General features: G+C 45.3%; 1 protein-coding gene across 4 annotated transcripts in view; it reads right to left on the bottom strand.

Annotated features, from left to right (window-relative positions):
* Positions 1-24,666, bottom strand: part of PAX2 (paired box 2) — a 97,851-nt gene extending 73,185 nt beyond the window's left edge. Inside the window, exons 1-3 of one of the 4 annotated variants that reach the window (XM_074295333.1) lie at positions 24,322-24,666; positions 19,842-20,010; positions 18,692-18,889 (exon numbers count right to left, since the gene is read on the bottom strand). In XM_074295333.1, the coding sequence (XP_074151434.1) occupies positions 18,692-18,889; positions 19,842-20,010; positions 24,322-24,364 (410 nt within the window). In that variant the 5' untranslated portion in view covers positions 24,365-24,666. The remainder of the gene's footprint in view (positions 1-18,691; positions 18,890-19,841; positions 20,011-24,321) is intronic. The other 3 variants (XM_074295334.1, XM_074295331.1, XM_074295332.1) reach the window with 3 other exon arrangements.
* Between the last annotated feature and the right edge of the window lie 853 nt (positions 24,667-25,519).

Below are 25,519 nucleotides of genomic sequence, written 5' to 3'. Positions count from 1 at the left end.
TTTGCCCATTAACTCTCTCCTTCACACCTGCCCTACCCCGGCTAGCCAAGGACTCCATGACTCAGCAATGATCTGACACACATAAAAAGTTCTTGGAGCCTGAGGGAATGGGGTCCCTAATACTCTTGTCTGAGGGACAATGGCTGGGGAAGATGTGTTGTGCAGTAAGTAGCCCCAGATCTGGGCCAGGTCCATATACATCATGGATGGGACAGCTTATTTCACATGTGTAGAGTGGGCCATGAGTCTCTACATATGGCATGGTGTTCTGTACACTGAGCTTGTAGGTAAGTGTATGAACTCACAGCTGTGCATAAACATAAAGAACATATGGTAGGGTGGGGGGAGGAGGGGAGGAGGATGCATGTCAGCATTTCCCTTGGTACACATGTGTAAGTATGAACATCACAACTTCCTATGTCTAGACACCAAGAAGTGTGAATAAGGATTTTGGGGATATACTTACAGAAGAACCTAATGTCAGAACCTAATGTAAACCACGTATGTGCGTTTTTTAAAAGTGGAAAAATGAGGGAGCTTCAGTGAGAGAAGGATTGCGAAGTCTCCTTGGGTCTCTAGCCTAGAAGATCCAAGAGAGCTTGGAGGGTAAATGGCTGGAGCTCTCTGTCTCTCTGTCTCTCTTTCTTTCTCTGTCTCTGTTTCTCTGTCTCTCTCTGTCTCTCTGTCTCTCTCTGTCCCTCTGTCTTTCTGTTTCTCTCTCTGTATTCCTCTCTCTCTTAGTATTGTGCCTTCTGGCACTGACAAGGCAAGGGAGAAAAGGGAAGGTGATATTTTTTGCTGGCACAAGATAGTCTTCCTGACTGGTTATTTTCACTGGCTAATCTTTTATGTTTGGAATGCTCTCCTTCATCTCCACCTCCTGGCTTCCTTCAAGTCCCAGCTAAAATCTCATCTATAGGAAACCTTTCCCATCACTTTTTAAAAATCTTTTTTTCATTTATTTTAGGTTATACATGTACATGAATTTTTTACATATTTCCAAATGAATCATGTTCCCATCACCTTTAATCCTACTCTCTATTGCTTATCTATTTCTATTATCTGTATCTTGTTGTACATGGTAGATCCAAGTTGTCTCTCCCATTAGATTGTGAGCTCCTTGAGGGCAAGGACTATCTTTTGTCTTTCTTTGTATTCCCAATGCTTAGCACAGCACCTGGCACATAATTGATGCTTAATAAATATTTATTGATTATGGACTATATTGTGTTGAATTTCTTTTTGTTGTTTTAAGTTAAAGGAAAATTAACTGAGTTCCCAGAACTCAAACTTAGTTACTCAACACATTTACTGTTTATTTCCTACTTATTAAAGCCAATTCTTCAATCAATAAGTAGAGAGGAATTAGCTTGACCTTTTCATATTAGGGAAAGTGCATAAATTCAGGTATGTAAATTGTGAGAAACAAGAGTTTGAGAAATAAAGTCATTCCTATGGTTGTCCAAGCCCACTGAACTAAACTCTCAAAGAGTAATTGACAGAGACATGCTCAACTAAGCTGATGAAGAAGAATGAGAACTCTAAGGTAAAGACAAGAAGGAGACCTCAATCACCTCCTAAGAATTCACCAAAGTTTTTCTTCATAAAGATAGGGGATCTGGCAATAAGGTCTCCACATAATTGAAAGGCAGGGTTACATAGTGGATAGGGTACTCAAGCTTGAAAGATTTAACTTTGAATTCAATCTCTACCATTTATTAGCTGTGTTGAGCAACCTCTGTAATACAGGGATAATAATAGCATAGACCTTTAAGGCTTTTGAGAGAATCAAATGAGATGTGTGTGTGTGTGTGTGTGTGTGTGTGTGTGTGTGTAAGACCAGTGGTGAAGAGAAGTTAAGGTAGTAGTAAGCAGATGACATGAAGAAAAATGGAAGATAAAGGAAAAGGAGGTAGAAGAGAAGAAAAAAGGGATTTGCAAACTTTGTAAACACTAATTTACATAAACCTATATAAACATAAGCTATTGTGGTTATTTGCTATTTTGGAAAATCAGGGTTACATTTTTATCTGGGTGGACATAAAGTAAAAAGGAAAGAATTACAATTATTCATTAATTGGAGAGATGAGGACAGTTGAATCTCACATCTCATTGCCCAAGCTGAGATTTTTAAATCTGGGTTATTTGGCAGAAAGTATTTTTGCCACCTTTGCGGAGAAAGAATATTTAAATCATGCTAATTCTGATTTTCACTTTATCTATACCAGCAAACTGTAAGAAAGAACAGAAGCTGGAAACAAAACTCTTAACCCACCTCACCCGTATCCCACTTAAATAACTGAAAGATTTGAATAATTCAGGCAAAAGTGACTTCTTCTTGAATTAAAAAAAAATCAATTGAGAAGTTTTTCCTTTGGTTTGGGGGTGGCTATATGACTGAGGCCTGGAAGCCATAATGATATGAAGCCTCCTCTAGACTGAACAAGTGAAGGCCACTGGTTTTGTACATTTGGGTCTTGGAGCCAAAGCTGCTCTGGGCTTCTCAGGCTTCCAATAGATTTTGACAGCTCTTAGGAAAAGGGCCCATAAAAAGTTCATTCAGTTCTAGGCACTCTAACAGCAATGAGGACACTGGTAGAGTGAAGAACAGTTACTTCCACCCTCAGCTACTTATATGTCTTCTTTTGATTTAATTTTCCTTCATCTATATTTCTCTATCTCTCTCCTCTTCTTTTCCATTCTCAACTCTTTTTTTCCTTCTCCTCTCCATTCTTTTTTTTTTTTTTTTTTTTTTTTGGTGAGGCTGGGGTTAAGTGACTTGCTCAGGGTCACACAGATAGGAAGTGTTAAGTGTTTGAAACTAGATTTGAACCCAAGTCCTCCTGATTTCGGGGCTGGTGCTCTATCCACTGCGCCACTTAACTGCCTCCATTCTTTCTTCCTTTTATCTTCTTTGAAATTTCTATCTTTTCCTTCTCCTCTCCTTTCTCATCTCCTTTTCCTGTCTTTCCCTCCATTGAATATAAGAACTCGGGAAAACCAAAGACATCTATCAAAGATTTTTCCCATAATGTTTCCTTTTATATTAGAAAGTGCGCCATCAAATGTAAGTAACACAAGCCAGGGAACCTGGAAAATGCCATCCTTGAGATTTTTACTAAAGAAACAGCAAGCCTCATCATACTGGAGGAGTGGGCACTTGCCCACAGTTATAAATTCCTATTTAAACACAGACTACAGGTACAAAGTGAAATGGACAACAGGGTCATATGGATCAATTAAAGTGCAAAGAAAATCAGTTTTCCTTGAAATCTTCATGTAATTGAAGTAAAGAGTTGTGTTTCTTTAAACATATGGAGAATGTCCTCAATTATCCCCTTAACTTGTAAAGGTACAGTCCCAAACATGCTCCTCACTCCCACAAAAATCCCCCCAAGCCACAAAAAGTTCCTAATGGTTGCTGCTCCTATTGGAAGGCTCCAAATTCTCCCCACCCCCAAGAAGGCTCCCTAACATGGCTTTCTATTAGCATCAGCCTCCTGACAGGTCAGAGAACCAGGCTGAGAGGTACCAGTCATGTGGACTTCTCGTTTCCGAGATTTTCTCTCCTGAATAACGAAAGAACCTATGAGTTTTATTGTAGTGAGGTAGCCTCTCTCTGGCTAGGGCTAGAAGTGGAAAGTGATGGATAAAAATGGAGACATTTAATTAGCTGAATGTTTCTGAGATCCAGATCCTTAGCATCCTGCAGACAGAACTGGGTGACTGACCCGAAGACTATCCAAGCCACAGGTTAACATGGCCACTTTGACTTTCTCTATAATCACTTCACTGTAGCTGGCTGATCCACTGTCCAATCGAGCAGAGACACCAAGCTAATGGTATCCCAGACAGTTAGGCCTCCTCACCCAGATGCAGCCCCATCCAACCACGCAGGTGGGGGGAGCATGCGTGTGCTTGCTTACATTTCTGTGATACTTGTGGGTACCTCTCGGGCAAATCCGTGCATAGCATAATTAGTCTTTTGCCATCTCCACCCACCTACCTCATCTACCTGCATCTAGTTAGGCGATGCAATGGATGGAGAGCTTACTTCAGACATTACTTAGCTATGTGACCCGGGGAAAGCCATTTGACCTCTGTCAAAGTGAGACACACTTTTCTCAACTGTATGTTTATTGGTTGGGGGGGAGGGGGCTGGTGAGGCAATTGGGTGAAGGGACTTGTCCAGGGTCACACAGCTGGGAAGTGTCTGAGATTGGATTTGAATTCAGGTCTTCCTGTGCTGGTGCTCTATCCACTACACCATCTAGCTACTCCTTTCTTCAAATGTAAAACTGGCATCATTATAACACCTACGTCCCAGGGCTATTGTGAGAATCAAATGAGATGATATTTGTTAAGTGTTTAGCAAAGTGCTTGGCATACAGTAGGTACTCAATAAATGCTTATTTATTCTCTTTCCCTTCAGAGGTTAATGTAATTTCATGTAATTCCTCCATTAGAAAATTTTGGAATTTTTAACTCACATCACCAAAGGGAATTCCTTTCTTATTTTTGGTTTTGTCTCCTTTATTTAAAAAAAAAATGTATCTTTATATATAAGTGATAATATGACTTAGTAGAGGACAAGCTGTGGAGCCAGGAAGACCCAGGTTCAAATACTACTTCTGAAACATGCTCACTAGGTAACCATGGACAAGTTATCTATCATTTCTCTTGATGAACTAGGCAAATCTCTAATATTAGAGTTGCTTTGAGTTTCTGAAACGTATTGGTGAAGGGAATATAGAGGAACTAAAAAATCAACTTTGTATCATTTCATTGCAAAGCACTCGGTATTAGCAATGTTCAAATGACCTGCCTGCCTGCTGGTCAACCTTCTGGTTGCCTAGAGGAACAAGCATGTTGCTTCCTTCCAGTGTACACATGCATTTATTCTTATGTAAAGTCAGCTCTTCCTATCTGGATCTTTAGTGTCTTCTCAGGTTTGTATCTATATGATTCACTGCCCTGTGTCAATGTACCTTCACAATGGCAGGCATATCTTAGTGGAGAAGGATAGAGCGCTGAACATTTAGAGACCATTCTGGTTCTGACCCACTCCGATAATGAAACAGGACTATGGAGAAAGGCCCTCTAAAGTAGATCTCCCCCCAAATCTCCCTTTCCTTTCTCACCTTCACAAACAACATTACTGTGAATGAGAGGGTGCTTCTAATGGACTTTGGGCTGCTATTAGAGTGGAATAAGGAAGCTCTTCTCTATATTCTTCAGTGTTCTGGTGCTTTTGTCCCCTTCTTCCTCTCTTTATCTTAAGCTTTCTCATCTTTTTCCCAATGAAAGAGGAAAATCTGTCTTTGACCTTGAACCTAGCAGGTAACCCTGGCTTCTTCTTTCTCACTGTAGCCTGAATTCCAAGGTGGCAACACCCCAGATCAAAGCAGTCAGTCACCTTCTCTTCTGGTCCCTGGAGGCTGGTAGTCAGCCAGAGGGACCAACCTAACACTCCAGTCATGAAAATAAATCCCATTGTATTTGCATTTTAATTTTCCACATAAACAAAGGCCCAGAGTACATGGCTCCAGCAGCATCACTGGACTGAATTTAATTAGAAATGAAAAGTTTATAGGGCCCTCTTTAATGCGATTAATGCTCAGTTAACATTTATCACATACATATGCTGGAATCGCCTTTTCTAAGCAGCCACAGGCCATGAAATGAATTTCTTCCTACTTTTCTGTGCCTGCCTCAGGGCTGTCTTCTGGCGAGGCTCCTGGGTTTACTAAATGGCCTCCCTGAGGAATAGGACTCTCTTAGACTTCAAATAATGGTTCAAGGTATTTGGAGGGCATGTAACTCTTGGGCAGGAAGGTCTCACTACTGGGTCACAGCAGATTGTCTGGTTAACCCTTGCCATCTTGTGCTCCCCCATTTTGAGAGCTAGTCTGTGGCCTGGGGGATAGGAAAAGGAATACCAAGGAACCATCTCTGTATCCCCCTATGGCTCCGTCCCCATTCTTCTCCCTTCTCCCTACTCCTTCCTTAATCCTAAGAGCAATTCTCTCTCATTCAAGATGCTTGGAAGGCTTTTTAAAAATTCCCCTTCCTGTGCAACAAGAAATTCGGTTCTGCACACATATATTGTATCTAGGTTATACTATAACACATTTAACATGTTTGGGACTGCCTGCCATCTAGGGGAGGGGGTAGAGGGAAGGAGGGGAAAATTCCGAACAGAAGGGAGTACAAAGGATAATGTTGTAAAAAAAAAATTACCCATGAATATGTACTGTCAAAAATTATAATTATAAAATTAATAAAAAAAAATTTTTAAATTCCTTATAATTCCAAAATGACTGGGGAAAGGTAAGGGAAATAAAACAATAAGCAATTCCTTCTGTTCGCTATCCTGCTATAGATAACCTGGGCTAGGAAAGTGGCCTATGTCTGGCCCTCCCTTTCCCAGTGTCAGCTCGTTAGGGAAACAGCAGGGGAGTGGGGGAACATGAAACCTCTATTGGTCCCTAGAGGAAGGATAGCCCTTCCTTATCTTATCAAATTCTCTTCGCTCTTCAATTATAGTCTATTGAGATTGGCCTCTTAACCCAAACAAGCTAACTTGGTTAAGGAGGAGGAGAAGGTAAAGGAGGAGAAGGGTGCAGAGAGATGAATGGGGAGAGGATCCGAGACATGTAATTCTGCAGATGATAAAAGAAGATAAATATTTTGAATCTCAGAAATGCTTTTAAGCACTTCGGCAAGCATGAACTAAATGATTCTTTCTAAAACATGCTAGAACATATTATACTCATATTAAATAAACTTATGCCCGCACAACCATGAAAAATTAATCTTTGTTTAACATGTACACACCAAGACATAAAACTTAACATTAAAGTTAGGATATAGACATACATGTGTATGTGCTTCCCAGACATGTCATGATGCTTTACTTATGTGACAAGAGGCATGTATAGAGAGGATTTATGAAAACTCCTGCATCTTGGTCATCAAGTATACCTGATGGTAGTAATAATGTATGTTTTAAGCTCTGAGCTGACATTTCAATAGGAACCTTCTTGATATCTCCATATAACAACAGGGCTACTAGGTTGGCCCCCAAGTCTCTGTTTCCTAATAGACAAATATCAAAATCCAAAAGTTTGAGGGACTCATCCTCCATACAGAACCAAGAGGATGTTACCCTTTCCCTGGCTCCTACGGAGTCAACACACACTCAGGCATGGCAGCCCAGGAGGAGCAATGCAAAAGTGAGGAAAGGGATCTTTGGATGTCATCAGAATGCCGGGATTCTCTCCTTTCCACACTTGAGTCTGTCTGCTGTCTCTGGGGCTCTGAGGCTTCCCCCATGATTCCTCTGGTTTCCTCTAAAAAAGTCGGGCAAGTGTGCCAAGACCCTCTGTTTTCTCTGCCTACCTTTTTTCCATAAAAGGTCTCTCCTTAGTCCTGTAAACACATATTCTATCTCTACCCTAAGTCCATTCTACTCTATCTGATCAGAGCAAAACCAAATCACAGCAAAGAGATGACTTCTATAAACAAGACAGAAAATCTTGTCACTAACTGCATTCCCTCTCTCCTCCCAAAGTCCTCTACTTTGCTCTCACTCTTCACTTCCTCCTCTGAACCAATGGTCTCCATTCTCCATCCCCACATCATTGCCTTTCTCTTCTATGTTCTATTTCTCTTGCACAACCTTTCCTTCATCTCAAGAACCCCCTGCTCTTTTCTTATCCTTACATCATTGTAGGGAGCACACTTTAGTGAGGTTCAGGCCAGGTTGAGTGCAGTTTGAGGGGAAAGGGGAGTCCTCTGCAGGGTTGCCATAGGTTTCTAGGACCTTCTGAAGAAATAGAGGTCGTCCACTCTCCTTTCCTCCCTCCATGTCTAGGATAGGGTGGGGGTAACTGCATTGCAGGCAACCAGACTGCAGGTCATCGAGAAAACAGTCTGTTCTGCCACTGGTACCCACCTCCTCCCACTATAGGTACGCTGCCTGACTGCCTGTCTGTTGGACCATCAATGTCCGTCGTATGGTCACCGTGCCTGGCCCCACATGCTCTCCTGGATCTACTCCCAGAACCTCACAGTTTCCTTGGAGCTCTTCCACCTCCTGCTCTCAGGTCATTTCTTGGAAACTTCTTCACCTCTTTCCTCTTAGAGAGATGAGTGTCTTTCTCTTTCACCTTTCTCCCCTCAGGATCTTTTAAGCCTCTAAACAATCTCAAGCAGGCAGTTCCCCCCCACCCCAAGATGTTTAATAATCCCGCAGTGTTCTGGTTGCCTCCAAAAGGGACCTGATCCCCAAACAGGGTTTGTCCTTTGCAAACAGATGATCCAAGAAACCTTTAGCTCAAATGAGCACACTTCTCTGCCCCTTTTCTTAGCTTTCACAATCCTCAACCTGTCTCTGCATCACCTACTGAATTTGCATATAAACCTTCTAAGAGCTGCTTTAAACACACAGAAGGCACTATATCTGGCCCTTTTTACCTAGCTTCTCTATTTCTTTCTCAGCTTTCACATTTACCCCCACCTTTTAAAAACAAAATAAGACAAAAATTACCCGATGTCTTCTGCTAGGTTTTCACAGTCAAAAGGAATCTTTTTTTAATCCTAAGAGACCCCAATATATTCCCATATTTTGTTCTTTCCAGGGGGAATTTCTTCAACTTCCCATTTATGACTACTCTTATGGAATGACAGATTTATAGCTGGAAGAGACCTTAGAGGCTAACTGGTCTAATTCTCATTTTACAGATGAGGAAATTGAGGCCTGTAAAGATAAAGTGACAGACCTAAGGTCACACAGATTATAAGTGTTAGAGTATTTGAATCCTATTATTCTAAACTCATTGTCTTCCCTAGTCTTCTGTACCTAAAGCAAACCTTCCCACTCTGCTATTTCTTCAAATGTATGTCCAGTCAAATGATGGGGGAAACATAAAATGCTTTGCTTCCTAACAAAGATATGGTGGTTATATCAAATGACAACCAAAAAGCCATGCAAATGGCTATTTGGGATTGTCAGGGAGAGATTTATAGTTCTTGTACAGCTGGTCCACTTCCTAATCCTCCCCAACCTTGTATTGTCTGGTCTTAAGAGATCTAAGATGAGTATTCCCTTTGGTCCTCCTGGTCTGTTTTCTCTCCCAGCCATCCTCTTATTTCCCTTATAACTATAGGCACTTAGGTGGTACCTGACCAGCAGTCAGATGTGGATCTGGTCAAATTACTAAACCTTTATATATCTCAGTTTCCTTACCTGTAATGTGGAGATAATTAGGGTATTGATAGACCCAACCTCCTGGGGTTATTGTGTTGGTAAAATGAGAAAATATTTGTAAAATGTAAAATTCTGTGAAGTGTTTTCTAGCTGTTGTTATAACCTCCTCCTCTCCCACAGGGCTTTTGTGGTTCTGCTGCTCCCCAGTCCACATCATGCCCTATCTGACCTCTAGATCCCGTCCAATTTCCAATCTAACATTTTCTTCCAAGCCTTCCTGGTTTCCCTGCATCTTGCTTCCTAGGGGAAGATTCTGCTGCAGGCTGTAGGGCCTGTCTCTTGGGAGGATTCTGCCAATGAATGCGCTCCAGTTGGTGGTGAGGTGATGGCTCCATCACCCCCACCCTGCGTCTGGGCAGGCTGCCACACTGAGGTACTCTGGCTGTGGCTGGCTAGCTCTGGCTGTGGCTGTGGCTGTGGCTGTGGGAGGAGAGAGAGTGCTCCCACAGAGCCCCTCCTCTGAATCTGTAAAGCCAGTTACTGACCAACACTGTGAATTAGCTTAATGTTCTCATGTCCTTCTTTACAAAAATGTTTGACTTTGCTGTCATGACTAAAAAGAATACCCTTATGATCTGAAGATAGCTTGACTCTTGGAATTATACCCAGTAAAATGGTGATATGACATTAGCCTATTTACATAAAATATGTTTCTTTTTGTATTCTCATGAACTGGAAAGTCCTAACCCAGCACCATCCCTGTTGTATTATGGAAGCACAAGATGATTCTATGTCATATATACATCCCCTTATCTACCATGGTCTGTTTTGCAGTCCCTCCTCCCCTTTTATTTCTTGCTTTTGGCCCTCTCCTTCTCCCCCAGTTGGAGACCAAAAAGGCACACTCTCACACAGAGCTATGCATGCACTCAAAAACATACCTCTCAGGCATATCTACAAACTCATAGGCACACTCATATGAACACGCTACGTGAAGGAAATTGCCTCGTATCTGAAATAAGGCAGCCATAGTATTCATTAAATTTCCAGACTTTTACTCTGACTGAGGAAAATATTTCATTTCTGAGGCTCTGAATTCTACTCTCCCAAGGTTGAAAACTCTGTCTAATGCAGTCCTTCAGAGATGCTCATGTCTTCATGTATCCCTACTTTTTCATCTTATCATATCCAAACCATCTTGAGTCATGTAATGGAGTAATAATAGAAATTATAAAAACAAGAAATTCCCATTACAGATAATCACTATAATTTCAAAAGCAAATGATTCATCCTCGACTAGATGGTATTCAAGTTTACTAAAACTCTCTTAAACTATTTAAAAATTCCAGATCAAAGTCTTCTGCCCTAAGAATGGGCCTGGGGTCCTTCGTACTAAAATTAGACTTCATTCTACCCCACATGCAAACCTAATTCTTGATATGTTCTTGTATTTAAAAAAATCCTAGAAAATGAAGACATGATCTAGAGCCTGAGTAAGCAGAGGAATGATGTGAGAGTAGTTATAGTTGCTAGAATCAAGAATTCATGGATGGTAGCAAAGGCTGAAGAAGGGAGAGTTAATTAAGTATTGGATGAAGCTGATTTCTAAGCCCAAAGGACCAAGCAATCAGAGATCAAGAAGGTCAGGGACTCTATATCTCAACCCAGGGGATTAGAGAAAAGCAAGGTTGAAAATATAATAAATAAGAAAGCCTTGAGCCAAGAGTAAGGGTCTCCTGGACTCTTTCCAAGAGGAAACTCTTGCCCCTCGATGTTTCCAAGGTCATTAAGGCCTATGGCCTTGGGCAGATCTATTACACAGTAAACACAAAGCTCTATTCACATACACATGTGCATACAAGCACAGCTGGAGCTGACATGAAGGCCAGAGCACTATTAAGAAGTATTCACTACATCAAAACCACCAGTTAGGTCAGTAAAAAAAATTATTGTTGTTAAATTTGTCAATCTAGTTATTTGTTTAGCAGAATGCAAGTCAATTTTACTTATTTATTCATTTTACTTTTCACCAATTTGTTTTGGCACCTGGTGGATAGATATGGCCTCCATTGCCTACAAGATAAGTTGGACATATTTAGCCTCTCTAGATCCTTCCATTTAGGACCAATGTCCTAAAGGGGCCCTGCATCCCACCTTGGAGTACTTGGAACTGCTGGGGTTTGGGGTAGGATCTGTCAGAGAAATATTTTGCCTTTTGACTTTCATCCCATTTTCCCCTGAGTGCTTAGGTCATAATCACGATTTAAAACTAAAAGGGGTCTTACAGGACATTCCAATTCAACCCTTTATCTTATAAGTGACAAAACTGTGGCTTGAGAAGGAAAGTGACTTTTCCAAGACTACTTGAGCATTACTAAAGTCACAATTCAAATCCCAGTTCCCTGATCCTAATTCTAATATTTCTTCCCCTATACAATGCTGTCTTTTTAAGAACAGGAATTTTCCCCTCTATTCCCTGAACTTGAAGTTATTTCTTCAGGTTGTCCCTCATCCCTAGAATGAAACCAGGCCTCTTGGACTGCTTAGCTTCTTTTAAGGCTCTGATAAGATGGCACCTCCATTGGGAAAGCTTCTGTGATCCCCGTCATTGCTCTCAGGCTCCTTAAATTATCCTGTTTTTATTTATCTGGGTACTTCTCATGTCTCTCAGGAGAATATAAACTCCTTAAGGGGCTTCTCATTGTGTGTGTGTGTGTGTGTGTGTGTGTGTGTGTGTGTGTGTGTGTCCCTAGAGATACTTAAAAAATGCTTGTCCAGATGAATTAAAGTGAATATCCAGGCATTTATATATGTTTGTATCTTAATGCAGGAGCTGGTAAATCAGGAAACAAAGAAAGGAAAGAGCTATGAACAGGGTCAGAAATACAAGGAAAATATTTAGTGGGTATTGGGATCAGGAAACATGAGGGTGGAGGGTGAGGCTCTTTCTCTTGGAGGAAGGGAGAGCTATACTTTAGATTAAAAAAAAAAAAAAAAAAGACCCATTGAGAAACCTAGGGAGCATTAACTCCTGGGCATTGAACTAGAGCCTTCTTTTCTGAGCACAGACTTGGAAGATTGCATCTTGGGGAGCTGACCAAGGGACACCAAGGTCAAGGTCCATTTCCCTGGATAGCCTGCCGCCCCTAGTCACTGTAGCATAGCAGAAAGCCCAGTGCCTTTGAAATAAGAAAACCTAGATTTAAATCCTGACTCTGTCACTTACCATGTTTGCAACAATGGGCAAGTCATTTAACTTTTTCAGGGTCTTAGTTAGTTCCCTTATCTGTAAAATGAAAAAGTTGGGCTAGGTAATCTTGAAAATCCTTTCCAGTTCTGAATACCATGGTTCTAGTTCAATCACACACACAGACACATGCTACCTATAATAGCAGGAATGCTCCCATCTGCTCACACACACACACACACACACACACACACACACACACACGTTCTTTAACCTTCATCCCCAAATTCCCATTTCTATTTCTTTTCCTCTTCATGTTTATATTTAAGAACAGTGCTTTCTGCTCTTGTGTGTATGTGTGTGCATGTGCAAACACACACATATACACAGATGTAAATATTCTTTTTTCCCCTGCACATAAAACATAAACACAAATCCCCTAGTCCCCATATCTCCCTTCCTCCCTCCAGGGGCCATCCCCTGCCTGGCCCTGTCTCCACTTGGCTAATTCCCCCTGTGGCCCCTGTATTGAACTGTTGTGTTGTCCATTTCCCAGTGACAAGGGCTCTGGTTACAGAGTTATTGATTGGTTTTCATGCAGACAGATGGGCCCGTCCCAGTCTCCCATCGAAATCCCCGGCTGTATGGGCTGATTGTTGCCACTCCTGGTGTAGGATTGCACCAGAGACCACCCTCCACGCAGTCTCCTTCACCCAGGCTGCGGACGGTAATAAATGGAGCCAGCCTGAGCGATAATAAAAGCAATTGAGTGGGTTACCTGTGCAGACGTGAGATTTATACCTCCTCATATTTGATGTGATTGTTTTATTGAGTTCTCTGAGCAGTTAGGACACAATTTATTTATTTATTTAGGGGTTTTTCCTCTCTTTTTCTTTGTAGTTCTCTTGGGAGCCCACCTGGTGCTTTCACTGGGGACAACCCCTCCCACTTTCCCCTTCTCTGAAGTCAGATGGCTATATCCTGCCAGCCAGTTACCATATTCCCCCTCCCCAGTTGGGGAACACTAAGCTTCACAATGTAGACATTTTCTCCTTACTCAGGGGCTACATGCACTAACATGGGATTCTGCACTAGGACAGGAGACAGAGATGAATGGAAGAACCTATCCAATGAGCAGGAAGCTAATATAGTAAACAGTTCCCAAAACCAGTGAGAAAATTGAAAAAGGGACTAAGGAAAGGAAGACCTGGTCTCTTCCAAATAATAAGAAAGCCAGCTGCCCTGCCCACTTCTCAGTAGGGTTGAGAGTCAAAGTCTCTGTAATAAGAGACTTTCCCACTAAAATCCAAGATCTGTGGGACATCTCATGCTAGTTTGTAGTTCATTGGAACAACACATTTTCCTACTAGATATAGCCATGTCTATCTCAAGGTCAGAGAAGGCCAACTGTTAATCTCTCTCTCTCTCTCTCTCTCTCTCTCTCTCTCTCTCTCTCTCTCTCTCTCTCTCTCTCTCTCTCTCTCTTTTCCCAACTGTTAATCTCAAAATTTCCCTATACACGTACTCATTCCTGCACCTCTAGAAGGTCACTCCTGGGCCCTTAGCCAGCAGGCTAAGCAACCAGTTTTGGAGTGTCCTATGAAGCCAGGAACCCTTCCACCAAATAGTTACAAGAACCTAGTGAGTTCTGGCCATTCCACTGTCACTTAGTGGCGCATAGGACCCAAGGAAAGTCAAGTTATTTTTTGCTTTGCTTTGTTTTGTTTTGCTTTGTTTTTTCCCATGACTAATTTCTGAGCATTGAATATCAGAAGAAAAACTACAGATACCAACCTTAGTGGCCCGTCTGAGGATATCTAATCAGCTAGAAAGTCTATGCCTCTAGTTGCCTAGTGGCAATCATTTGGATTGGGAAGATCTTTGACTTAGTCATTTGTGGACTGACATATCTCTGTAATGCCAGAATCTCTTAAAAAATAAGTCAAGAAATCTGCCTATTAAGGGATCATCAATGCGGTAAGATGAATTTCCCTAACTATAATAGTCTTCGTGGCAGCCTGGGGAACAGCCATCACTCAGAGCCCTAACTCGGTACATTTACAACTGGTGCAGAAGAAGGATATTGGATTCATCTTAGAATGGGCAACAAAGAAAGATTCACTCAGATAGGTCAAGAAAACTGGGTTCTAGGACCTGAAAGTCCTAGAAAGTGTGAATAGAGCTAGGGATAGAGAAGAATGATCTCAACCAGTACCAGCTCAATCAGAAATGAAAATTCCAAGGGATTTGTACCCCCTTCCTCCTTGCAAAGAGGATTCTGCCTCTGGTTTGTCCCTTTTCTGAAGAAGAAATATTCCCAACCTAAAGTAATAGCTAAACTTTGGAACATTATCATTTTATCTGGAAAATCTTTCCCTTCCCAATCAACTGTCCAGTAAAGTAGTTCAGGATCTTGTCCCCTTTCTGTAGCAAAGATCTAATCTTCTTGTTTTCAATTCTACACCATTTCCAATACCAACTCCTCTTCTAAAGCTTGGTGAGCTTGCAAACTCACACTCCACAAATGGGTAAGTGCCCCAGCATTTTAAATGATTCAGATAAATTCCATGTAAATGATGAAATTCCTCTGACTTCTCAGTCCTGGCAATGACCATCTAGGAATAGATAAACCCTCTAGGAATCAGCCATGCTCTCAAAGGACTTCCTTAGACATTTACAAAAGGATGTGCTACAAGGAAGCTGTAGGTTGGGTGGTACAAGTCTTCATGGCAACAGGAGCAGAGATTGCCGAGACTGAAGAGCCAATTTTTAAAGCATGAAAAGCAATTTGGTTTATAAGCGCAACAGCATATTTCAAGTGCAGCGACAGCATCTGTTTTGGGGAGGGAAAGATAAAAACCGTGCAGTGTGGATCAGGTGGGTGAGCAATTGTGTTGCCTCTCTCCTTTCCAGATCTAGACACATCCCCCACCCTCCCTCACATGCACTCAAAAACACCAGCACAAACTCACACAAGCAATAACCACTGAACTCTACTGCTGCTTCTTGTTTAAGTTCTCCCCTTTTTCCCCAGCAAAAGAAAGCCTCCAATTTTCTTTTGCACTGAGGAAGTGATTACAACTGAGGGCAGAAGGAAGGGCAATGGCTCCAGCACAACCCATAAGATTTTAGGATTTAGAGTTTAGGATTTAGAATCTTAGAGATAATCTAAGCCAATCTTCTCATTTTCCAGAAGTGGAAACTAAGGCCAGGAGAAGTTAAATGACTTATTTTAAGTCATACAGGTAGAAAAGATCAGAACCATTTGTCCAATACAAATCAGCTGACTCCAAATCCATTTGCTCTTTTCATTATACCATACTGTCTCTGCAATTGAGCTCTCATCCCATGTTTGACCAATACACAGGAAGTTTCTTGTTTTCATGGGGCTTTAAAGAGAATAGATTCATCTCAGGAAAAAAAAAGGGGGGGAAGTTTCCTTATTGAAGCAAAGCGACTAAAGGCTGCTTGACCAAAAGGAATAGGGCCTGCAGTGCTAGGGCCAGGAGCTACCCAGCAGCCAATCATCTCCGGGCCACCAGCGGAGCTCTTTCTGAAATATGAAACAGAAAGCAGTGTCCGTCCCATTGTGAGAAATAGGAACATTCTGGCCTCTCCTCAGTTAAAAAGAAACAGTGCCAACTTGTTCCCACCTGACTGTTGGACTCAGTGGATCTTTTCATCTGTGCTGCCAGTGGCATCCCCATTCTTTCCCTCCCACTGGCTTTCTATCTCGAACAACAAAATTCCCTGCTGTGAACCCTGCCACACCCCAAAGGAAGGTTCCACACCTACACATTGGGCACAGAGCCTCATCTTGAACTGTTCCCACCACTGCAATCCCTGGGTAATCCTTTCTCCCACTCACCCCTTTCCCATTTCACCTGCCTGGGTGCTTCCCCGCTCCATTTGCTCATTTATAGCAGGTAATAGGTATATTCCGAGGGCCCAACACCTTTATCTGTGCTTTCTCATGACAGAGTTGTCCAGAACACTAAGCTGTTTTTTTTTTGTTGTTTGTTTGTTTGTTTTGTTTTGTTTTGTTTTGTTTTTTAAACAGCTTAGACCAGCAATGAACAAGACCGGTTACTTTACTCCTAGGTCCCAGTCAAAGACTTGAACCTCGTGCCATTGAAAGCCCCTTTAATGTCCCCACAGACACTACTGTCCGGTCCTGTCAGTCTGTCTCCACAGTAGGGCTTGTCCCCAGCTGCTCTTTCCCAATGCCCAGTCCCTCCCTCCCTTAAAAAGCCTACAGCCCAGACCCACATTCAGGAGGAACAGCCAGCAAAGGGAGGTTACAATTCAGCTTGGCTTTGAAAGCAAGGCCTCTTTCCCCAGGGCCTAAGCCATCCTTCTCCCGGACTGTGAGATATGACAGTCTTATCCCTTTCAGGAACACCCCTGTGCCTTCTTTAGCTCCTTCCAGGGTGTCTGAATGTCAAACAGCTATGCTTTCAATACCTGGCTGAGCTAGACCCAGGGAGCTGGAGGGGTTTAGGAGGGTGTATAATTAGCTGATCAGTATTATGTTACCCTGTTCATAACTGAATAACCATTTTAATACAGATGGCACACGCTGGGATAATTTCCGGGGTCGCCTTGCAGTACGTTACAGCCCGAGAGTGGCAGAGGGAATCTTCCTTAGCCAAGGTACATTCTACCAGCTAATTCTACCTGCTGTTTTCAAGATGATTTGGGATAATTCCATATCATTTGCAAAATATTGAAAACCCTTGATATGTGGTGCCAGATTCAGAAATCAACACCATCTGAATTATTAGCATTATTCTGATAATAGCCTGATGAAGAATGCACAGGAAAACAAGACCTCTCTCTCTCTCTCTCTCTCTCTCTCTCTCTCTCTCTCTCTCTCTCTCTCTCTCTCTCTCTCTCTCTCTCTCTCTCTTTCTCTCACTACACATACATACACACACACACACACACACACACACACACACACACACACACACACTTCTTTGCTCCTCTGCGTCTTTCAATGACAGATTTTGAGTTTTTAATTTTTGTTTGTTTGGCTTTAAAAAATGTTGGCTGATCCTACTGTGAGCTTCTCTCTAGCTGCATGTGTGTATATTTGTATATCTGATTTGTGATTGCCTCTGGCCCAGCCAGGTCTGGTTTCAGATTATACTTGTGGTCCACACCGGGTCCATCACCAGATAAAGTAAGCCATTCCCTAGCAGATGCACATAAATCCAATGTACATGTGTTTTCCCAGTGGGATCCCTGTGGGATTGGGGAGGGACAGGGTGGTTTAGAGGAGAGAACCTAAAAGTGTATCTGCATGAGTGTTCAAATATGAGTTCTCAATGAAGGGTTGCAATCACAGGTGTGTGTTGGTGAGTGCCTCTCCTTAGGGCCCGTGGGAATGATAGGGTAGTTATAAATGTAGGTAAAGCAGGGTATGGACCTTCAATGCCTAAAGTAAGGGTCATGGCAATACCCAAATGCAACCTGTTGGTGAAAGTTTATGACTGTGATGGACTGTAGGTGTTTATTTGTTGTTAGCTTTTTAAAATCATATTAGGAATATTAAAGTAGAAGATATTCCAGAGAATCACAAGAGAAGCCTGTCTTTCTCCCTCCCCTTGAAGGCTGAGTTTGTCCTGGCTTATGGGGGAAGTAGACTTCCTATGATGGGTTGCTGGTTTCTCTCTGCCAATCACTGGAGAGGAAGACTTTTCTCGACCTAGCTAGCAAAGCTAAAAAGCTTTTGGAAGCAGCTCCGATGGGGCTGGGATGAGGGAGAAGGGAGGAGGGAGCCAGAGCTAGGGCCTGGGCAGAGCAGGGGGGCCGATGCCCCTGGGGAAAGTGAACTCTCCTTTAGAAAGGGAAGTCTGTTTGGAGGCGATGAATAGACACTGGTCATTTTAACGGCTCGGGCTACGGGTTGTGATTGTCTCTAGATAGTGAGGCGCGTAATCTTGGAGTCTTAATTACCACAAACACTTGGATTCATTTCCAGGACAGTGAGAGAGGCCGGGCAGGGACGCTGAGGCCAGGAAGCCGGAGAGAAGCCTCGTGCTTCTTCTAAAGGGCCTCCACCGCAATGGCCTCTTCCATACCCTTGATATCACCTGGCCAGAGTCCCACCTGGCTGAAGGGGTCTCAACTTAGACGTGATGGGAGAATAGGGCAGAGCAGATTGATCTGGCCCAGAAAGGAATGGAAGGCTTAGGAGATGCCTCAGTCACCTGGATCCGACCCCGGCCCCTAAGAAAGCACCTTAGTAACCTGGGACCCCGGTCCGCCGATCGGGGGCGCTCTCTCACCTGTTGATGGAAGAGACGCTGGGCACTGTGTCGTTGTCGCAGATTCCTTCCGCCAACAGTCGGTCGCGTATCTCCCAGGCGAACATGGTCGGATTCTGCCGCTTGTATTCAGCGATCTTGTCCACTACTTTGGGTGTAGCCACCTTGGGCTTGGAGCCGCCGATCACCCCAGGTTTGATGCTGCCCGTTTCGTAGTACCTGTGATCGAGAAGTCCAGCAGACTCAGGAGGCGGTGGGTGGTTTCCCCCAAGGGAACACAGACCAAAGCTCCAAGCTTCTCGACCTGTCCCTACCGCGGCTCCCCAACCTCAAATCCCCGGAGCCACCCCAGTGCACTGAAGCCTCAGTGTCCTATCAGAGGAGTCAAGTCAAAAAGCATTTTGATTCTGCGGAATAGTATGAATCTCTAAAGAGGGAAGGGAAGGAGAATTGAGGAGAGCTCCCGCGAAGGTCCTGTTTCTTTGGGAAGAGGGTAGACAAACGCCGGACCAGAGGATAAGAGAAGCTGACCTTCCCGTCCTTTCTCGGGGGACAACGGCTGGAGCCAGAGATACGGGAAGAGGCCAGAGTATCTGCGCTCCGCCAAGGGGGGAAATGCCCATCGATTACTCTGATTTAAGAGCGCTGAGCCGGAAGGCGCCACCCTTCAATCTCTTTCCCTATACCCTCTCCGATCTCCCGCAATCCAGTGTTGCAGCCAGAGCCCTTCGCTGGACTTCGGGGCTTTTTGCCCCCGAGGGGTCCGCTTTTGCCCTCTTCCTCCATTTTTTCCTAGCCTTCAGCTAAGGGCGGCATTCACTCGGTATAAGCACCCCCATTTTTTAGAGGCTTGGCGTCTGATGAGAAAGTCCCTGAAGTGCAAACAAGGGCTGCACTCATCCTATCCTCCCTTCTCTTCCACTTTTTTACCCTTCCCAGACAATGAGGGAAAGAGGCGAGATTCCGGGGCCAGCTTTCATAAGTATGCCTTTTTCTCTTTGAGTGGAACTTGTCCCAGGTCAGGATGAGAGGTCACCCACTCCCAGACCCTGTTTCTCCGCGTTTGGGGAAATTTTTCTTTCCAGAAAACTCGGCCTAAAGGCAAGGAGGGGAAAGAAGGGAACCTCCAAAAGATCGCTTTGAGCAGGTCGGGATTCAGGATATCCCTTACCTGCCCAGAATCTTGCTGACACAGCCGTGGCTGACCCGCAGTTGCCGAGAGATGTCACAAGGCCGGACTCCCTGGTGGGCGAGCTCCACAATGCGCTGCCGCACCACATCTGGCAGGGGCCGTCCATTCACAAACACCCCCCCGAGCTGGTTGACACCCCCGTGCCCTGCTGGGGAGAGAGAAGAAAAAACACAACGCCCCACACACAGCAGAGACAGGCCGTTAGTCAGGGACAGTGGGCAGGCCAGACCCGACGGTGGGAGCGGGAGGATGAGGGATGCTGGGAGCCAGCGCTAGACCGAAGGGACTAGGTTCTGAACCCGGACTGAGAGAAAAGGCTGAGGAAAGGAAAGAGGGGGTGGGAGGAACTGAAAAAGGCATAAGAAGATAGAAGAGGAAATGAATGAAAAGGGAAAGGAGAGAAAAGAAGAATCGGACAAAAGGCAAACAAGGAAGGAGATAGAAAAATATAGAGCAAAAACGTATAGAATGAAATGTGGTTTCAAAAAAGGTAGGATAAGAAAAAAGAAGAGGCTTGAAAGAGAGAAAGTAAAAAAGAAAAAATGAAAAGAAAGAAAAAGAGAAGGAAATTAATGAGAGGGGAAATAAAATAAATATGCAAGGAAGGAAACAATTAAAAACCTGGAAGATTAAAATGAGGAGAATGGATGAGAAGGGAAAAGACAGGAAAAGGAGGAAAGGGGAAAGAACATAGGATGGGAAGAGGAAATAGAAGGGAAGAGGGAAAGAAAAGGAAGGAGAGGAAGGAAGGGAAGGGACAGAGCAGGATGATGTTCCTAGAATATTGAAGAAGAGGACCAGAGAAGCAGCCCGAGAGAGAAAGGAAGAGAATAGGAATGGGGAGAGAAAAGGAGGAAGGGAATGGAATGAGTGGGGAGACATAAAAAGATAGAAAGAAGAAGGAGGGATGGAGCGGCAGAGAAATAGGTATTCAAGATCATAATCGGGACAAGGAAGGGACTAATTTCTTCTGTGCTAAGAAGAGAAGGACAAGTTTTTTTTGGGGTGGAGGCAGAGGGCAGAATAAGGCTAATCTTTCTAAGATCAGAGCCCCAGACCTTAGGGAACAGGGTTCTGTGATCCAAGGCTACTTAGATTCATATAAGGAATAAGGCAGGAAAACGAATGAATAGTGAGTGGTGCGGCAGTATCTCGCTGAACCCAACGCTTTCTCCCGGCTATGTAGCTCTCAGCCTTTCTTCTTTTTCCATTTCCCTGATTTTTTTTCCTATCCGTTTTTTCCCCTTTCCTTTCTTTTCTCTATTCATTTCATTTCATTTCATTTCTTTCTTTCTTTTTTTTTTTTATCACTTAGTGTTTCTTTGTCCTCTTTGTTTTAGGGGCTGATAAAAGTGCAAAAAATCCGTGGAGGAAAAATCAAAGCAAAACAAAACCAAGAAGAGGAGATGTGGGGACTCAGGGGCGTTAAACTCTGTTCGGACCGCTCCACAGAGTAGCTTAGTTTTGCTCTTGCACCCCAGGAAGAAACGATCTCCCCAGGAACTCGGCTGCCCTTGCTGAAATAACAGTCTGGTCTGGAAAAGGGCAAAGGATCATAGAAAACGCCCTGCGCAGCCCGCCGAGGCCTGCCTCACAAATCATTTGGCTCAAGCAGAAGAGGAGAGAGGCCACTGATCGGTGTCGGGGGCATTAATATGAAGGGACTGTCCTTCCATGGAAAGAGAGGAAGGGTGGAATTTCAATCCCAGTTACCTACAGAAATACACATTAAAAAGCAGCCGGGGTACCTGACCCAGACTAGAGATTGGGGGAGGGGAGAAGGTAGCGACCAGAAGGGGCACTGAGTCCTCCAATTCCAAGCCCTTTTCCTAGCCTGCATCTCCTCCTAGAAATAAACAAATCAGAGCTAAGAAGCCAGCAGTGGCCAGACAGGTCTTGGCTCAGGATTCTTACAGCGGCAGCTAGGCACTGGCGGCTGACAACTTAAAGAGCTCACTGCTCTAAAATAGAGAAGTTTTTCAGGGGGAGCAGACATATCTGTACCTCCCAGGCTGTTTCCCGTTCCTCCACCTTTCCCCTACTCCAATCCTACAACTACTCCGGCGCTGCCCCGTCCACCTGTCCGGATGAGCAAGAAGAAGGAAGGGCAGGAGCCCGGGCTTCTCCCTGGAGAGAGAAGGCCGCTCTCTCCTAACTCCCTAGAATGTAATGGAGAGGAAGTGGGGCTCTCTCCTCTCCAACCTTCTCCACCTACAAGAACCCAGCTCCGGTTCGGTCCCTACCATCAAACCTACTCCAACCTAGACCATCAATAATTCAGGCCCCGGGAGAACTCGCGTTACCGACTTGAAAAGACGGCAGCTGCGGGCAGATTAGAGATGAATAATTCAGCCTTCCCGGGCTTTGGGCCCGGCCTGGCCCCTCCGGCCCAATCTGAGGGGTGATGGGGTGTGGGAAAGGAGAGAATGGGAGACCGGAGCTGCGACCTAGACTAGCGGTTTGCTCGGGGAATCCGGCAGGAGGAGAGCGGGGCCTCGGGCCGCGCCGGAGCCGAGCCCGAGCCCGCTCCCGTTCTCGCACAGGTTCCAGCTCCGACTCCGGCTGGCTAGCCCAGGGCTGCATTGCTCTACGCTCTCGCCTGTCCTTCGCTACCCCTAGCCCACCTCGATACCCAATTTCTGCATCCATTCATCTGGTTTTGAAAGCCGCGTCAGTGGTCACTGCTTGTTCCTGCGGGAGCTAGCCGAGGACGCAAGAAACCGCAGCCGCCCGGGAGAGCGGTAAAGCAGACGAGCGAGCAGCCAGCCGGAGACGTTTAGGGAGCTAGACTTCGATGAGCTTCCCAAAGGGGTAGAGTTTTACGGTCTGGGCTCAGGGAGAACTGGGGCTGTCCCCAGACTCGTAGCTCTCGACTTCTTTTGACTGGTAATTATTGGGAGGGAGGCAAGAAAATGTTTTATTTCGGAGGTTTTGTAAAAATCTGTCGTTAAACTCTAAATGTTTATTTAGAGAAATCGGCTATTTCTTCTGTTCAATTGTCCTTGGTAGAGAACCAAGCCAGGTCTAAAAAAGTTTCCCTGTGAAAAGTTGCAAATTATCCTTAATTATTAAGCTCCTGAGGCGACGAGTTTCCTATCTGAAATATTGCTTCTCTTAAAACACTCCTTCACAAAATTCTTTCAATTGTTTTCCAAGCTGAAGACGAATAAGATTTTGGATTTCATTAAAACAATTTCTTCCCTCTTTACTCTCCTTATTTCTTTATTTTTCATATATTATATCGTATCTTATTTTCCTGGTCTTTCTTTTCTCATTCCCCTTTTTTTTATTTTTTATTTTCGTTTCCTCACATGCATTCGATCTTTCCTTTCATTTGTCATTTGCTGTCCTTTTGTTCTTTCTTCATAATTTTCCTTTCTTTCCCTTTTCCCTTCTCTCACCCCTGCAGAAACTGCAGGAAGACTCGGTCAGAACTGCCCAGTTACCTGGGCTTTCGGCTTTGGCCCTTCTGCTCCGCGGCCCTGAGAGGGCTCTACTCTTCCTAGAGCCGATCCGTAATTTTCCTCAGAAACCCTCTTTGTTTTTAAAGCAGATCCCATGGGGATTAACAAGACATTTTACTCCCTACCATCACCGCCACCAAAATCCAAACGGACAGGACAGGAAAAAGGAAGGGAAGAGACAGTGAAGGGAAAGGAGGAAGAAGGGAAGGGAAGGGAAGGGAAGGAAGGAAAGAGAAAGGAAGGAACGAGAAGGGAAGAAAAGAAAGAGAAAGGAAAAGAAAGGGAAAGGAAGAGAAAGGGAAGAACAGGAGAGGAAAGAAAATTAAGAGAAGGGAAGGGGAATGTTTAAAACAAACAAACAAAAAAAGCTCAGTCTAAGGTTGGAGAGCCCTGAGCTGGTGAGAGCAATGATGGGAAGGGGCCACCCGCAGGCGGATTCACCTCGGATTAGGGCTCTGCCCTTTCTCTGTTGCTCCCTGCGCCAGGGGTCCCTCCTGAGTCTCCCTGATGTCCCGGACTCCACAGAGAGAAAGAAAGAAACGGAAGGATGCCCTGCCCCAGTTCCCCTCCCTCGGCTACCGGAGCAGAAAGGGGTCGCCGAGGGAGTGGTAGCGGCAGAAAGCCAGGCTAGATAAGGAAGAGAGGGCTGGGGCAGACCTGTCCGCCTTCGAAGGGAGCAGGTGGAAGGGATGGGGTGTAGCTGTGGAGAGGCGCAGGGGATGGAAAGATGAAGAGTAGGGAGAGGTTAAAGGAGGATAAAGACAAGAGAAGGGCAGAAAGAGAAGGCATAAGGAAGATTTTTTTTTTTTTTTAAGGGAGAAAGCGGCAAAGGGACAAGTAAAAGGGGACAGCGGTCGGAGAGACTCCAAAAGGGAAGGAAAAGGAGGGGGGGTCTGTAAAGGGAAGGTAGTGGGGGGGGTGAGAGTGGGGGCGGGGGCGATCCCGAGCCGCAGGGAGTGTGGAAAGGGGAGCAGGAGCTGGGCGCCGGTACTCACGGTGCATCGCGGAGAAGGGGTCTGCTTTGCAGTGCATATCCATGGGGAGGCAGAGGAGCGGGAGCAGCGCGGCCGCCGCCGCCGTGTCGCCTCGCAAACTCAACTTCAGGACTTGAGGAAAAAAGGGAGGGACGGTGGAGAGGCGAGAACGGGCCGATCTGCCGCGGGTCAGCCAAGCGAAAGGGGGGGGGGGGAACCTGTCGGGGGCGGGGGCTGGGGAGAGGGAGGAGAACTGGGGGCTGCTACACTGGGCAGAGAGGACGCCTCTGCCCCGACCTGCAGCAGCCGCCGCCGCAGCACTCGCCACAACTTTCTGCCACTGCGTGGGATGTCGGGGCAGGGGACTGACCGTTCAGCAGAGTGCCCCCGGGGCAATGACGCCGACCGGGGGGCACAGGGATCTCATGGCCAGTGCGGCGGCGGCGGCTGAGGCAGTGGGGGGGCCGTGCTCAGAACCCCCTAAACCCAGTCATTTAAAGAGACGGCAGTTGTAGAGGACTCAAGGTGGGGGAGGCCAGGTGGCCCGAGTGAGAGGGCCGGGGAATGGGGCCGCTTCAAGTCCCGGGAGTTGGTGAAGTTGCCAGAGAAGTAGCAATCCCCGGGATGTCCGAGAGCCTGAGGGAAGGGTTGGAGGGAGAACTGGGCCCCCGCCCCCAGGAAAAAAAAAAAAAAAAAAAAAGCAGGCGCACGCTCGTAGCGGCTGGGAGCGAAGCTGGAGCTGGAGCCAGAGCCGGTGTCCGCAGCCCTGTCCCCAGGTGGGATGCGGCTGCGAAGAGGCTTGGCCCAAGTCTGGAGCCTCGGCTCCCGGTGTGTGTCTCTCTAAAAGCTGCAAAGCCCCCTCCAGATCTCCCTCCCCCTCCCCACGCCGGGAGATGGATGACTTGTCAGACAAAGGCAATAGATTCCACCACTCTGTGATTCGCCAGCGCCGGAGCCCCGAGCCTGGGCGAGGAGGGCCCCGCGCCTGTCACTCCGGCGGCGGCGGCGGCGGTGAGGGGAGGCGAGGGGAGGGGAGGGGAGGGTAGAGAGAGAAGGAGGGAGCAAGGAGGGAGGGAAGAAGGGAGGGAGGGAGGGGTGCGGAGAGGGGGGGAAGCAGTGGTGAGAACTGGGGGAGCCGAGGATTAAAACTACGCAGAGAAACGAAACTCGCCGATAAGATAAACGTTAGATAAGGATAAAGAAGGGACTGGGCTAATGA

Source organism: Sminthopsis crassicaudata, chromosome 2 (genome assembly GCF_048593235.1).
Source record: "Sminthopsis crassicaudata isolate SCR6 chromosome 2, ASM4859323v1, whole genome shotgun sequence".
Lineage (NCBI taxonomy): Eukaryota > Metazoa > Chordata > Mammalia > Dasyuromorphia > Dasyuridae > Sminthopsis > Sminthopsis crassicaudata.
The sequence above is the reverse complement of the archived record's forward strand: the minus strand, read 5'-3'. Positions and strand labels throughout refer to the sequence as shown.